Source organism: Prorops nasuta, unplaced genomic scaffold (genome assembly GCF_024137725.1).
Source record: "Prorops nasuta isolate Cenicafe-Biocafe unplaced genomic scaffold, Cenicafe_Pnas_1.2 PNAS00019, whole genome shotgun sequence".
NCBI lineage: Eukaryota > Metazoa > Arthropoda > Insecta > Hymenoptera > Bethylidae > Prorops > Prorops nasuta.
In genome coordinates, this window is record NW_027116816.1 from 4,431,529 (window position 1) to 4,433,673 (window position 2,145).

Sequence of the window (2,145 nt, forward strand, 5' to 3'; positions counted from 1 at the left end):
TTTTCGTTTCGATCAAATTTTTATCACCAGGACTACAGCTAGAATTTTCAATTTTCCTGCTGGTCGAATTATCAGACGTTCCGACTTGTACTTCATTCGAGCTGTATTGATACGTCGAACGTTGTTTTTCCATCTCTTTTTTGCAAAGCTTACTAGCTTCTTTGTATTTATTTTCTTGCCAGTAGAATCGACAAGAATCTGCGTCGTTCGAATCAGGAATAGACGAAATTGTCGATTGCTCCTTTTGTTTCATCAGGGTGATGCGTAAGATACGTGTTATTACGTTACAAAAGAGAATGCTGTAACGTGATATCACTAAAATATACTTACCTCCGTAGTACTGTTTCCTTCCTGCTGAAACCAATATCGGTACCAATCTACGCTATCAGTATTGTTCTGGAAAAAACTGTCGAATAAATTTTGCTTTGATATCACTTGGCACGGTAAGCTTCCTTCCGGGACAGGGACAACATTGAATTTTCTTGAAGTGGGTATGTATTTTTCACGTTCCTTTTCTTGAGTGATAAAGTCAAGCCTGTCTTTATCTTCCAAGCTGAGATATATTTTATAGAATAGCTGCAACGCGGTCGTGCCCTGGCCTGCAGCAATAACAACGTGCATTTTTAAGAAAACTCTCTCAACAGCTTAGAGGAGAAACTGGACATAAAATGTATGTACACGAACAGCATAGTGGATCCTACCTGTTTGTACCTTTTTATATATTTACATTTATAAAACAATGGTGACATAACCTATAGAAATTTCTGTGATGGACCGATCGCTGCATGTAACGCCAATGAAATGTAGCCAGATCCGTAAATGCTTCAAATTGACTCTGCGAAGAGCAGGATCCTGAGTTTTAACGATAGTCTTCAACTGTTGGCTATTGATGATACCATAACTGTGTAAAAGCTGCGCCAATAACGTTCCATCACTGGTGTAATTTCCAAAAATATCCGGTCTCAAATCGACAATGATCCCCAACCGCTTCAAGAGCCACGATTTCATGGTTTCCGCCATATCGGATCTCTCAAAATTAAGAAAGAAAATAATTGAGGAAAAGAGTGCGTTGTTTTTCAAAAGTTTGATCTCGTGCTTATTCCCCTAAATGCACAAACTGACACAAACGATCGTAGATGTGGTAGATATTTCTAAGCTCTTCGCTTCTTGCGTATATTTCAATTGAAAACTGTAACAAAAGATAGTTGCACTTGCACCATACGATATTGGTGGAGTGTGGAGGGATGACGCAATAAAAAGAAAAGTCCACAGATTGAATATGTTTCAAAATATCAATTTCAATAATCAATAAATAATATTCATTTGCATACAACACATTGTCTATACTCTATCTCTAGTATAGTATAGTATATCTATATGTATAATGTATCTGATTAAGTAGTGTAAAAATTAAAGTTTGTTATAAATCATATTACATGTTATATATATATATATATATATGTATATATATATGTATATATAAAAAGTTTACTCTTTATTTCCATACAACTCCACTGCATATGATACATGTTACAGGCCTATTGATACAGATGGGTAAAGAAAAACTGTTATTCGCCAATTATCCATCATTTTCTTATTAAATCAACAGTATTATTGAGCATTGCTTCCATTTGCCAATGGATAAAATTACTAATATTGGAAATATTATCACTGCGAACATGAAAAAATCGTACGACTAATATGACCTCTTTAATTTAACTTTATCAGAAAAGGAGGGGAGGGTTGATAACCTAGCTATAATTGAAAAGACTAATTATATTATATCCGAATTTGGGTCTCTACTGCATAGTATGATTAATTAAATATGTCATAAAAGAACAGCTGTGGTGAACGAAGAAGCAGAATAAGAACAAGATTGGTGCATTCCCTTAAGTAGTAATAGGGAGCTGCTTTCACGACTACAAATTTATCATTCGTTTCATTAATAATTATAAGTTCTTCTTGGAATAGAAATAGGATCTATGCTTATTATACATTCTGAGCTACACACATATATATATATATATATATATATATATATATATATATGTAGCATACAAAATACTCCTCTCCACTCTTCACACATACCATTAATGCAAATAATCCTTTTTTCAGTGCTGTTAGTATAATTAATTAAGTAAAGAA

The 2,145-nt window shown here is 33.8% G+C and overlaps 1 protein-coding gene across 1 annotated transcript; it reads right to left on the reverse strand.

Annotated features, from left to right (window-relative positions):
• Positions 1-266: 266 nt before the first annotated feature.
• Positions 267-2,022, reverse strand: LOC136780554 (uncharacterized). The gene is made up of 2 exons (XM_066739001.1): positions 753-2,022; positions 267-599 (listed from the first exon to the last, which is right to left on the reverse strand). The coding sequence occupies exons 1-2, from the start codon at positions 1,018-1,020 to the stop codon at positions 316-318; spliced, it is 552 nt and encodes a 183-aa protein (XP_066595098.1). The 5' UTR covers positions 1,021-2,022; the 3' UTR covers positions 267-315.
• Positions 2,023-2,145: the final 123 nt, after the last annotated feature.

Bases quoted from the DNA above. Each gene is read 5' to 3' on its own strand.
- LOC136780554 (XM_066739001.1), bottom strand. From the start codon at position 1,020: ATGGCGGAAACCATGAAATCGTGGCTCTTGAAGCGGTTGGGGATCATT. The intron at 600-752 runs GTTATGTCACCA...TTATTGCTGCAG, and splicing joins CATCACAGAAATTTCTATAG to GCCAGGGCACGACCGCGTTG.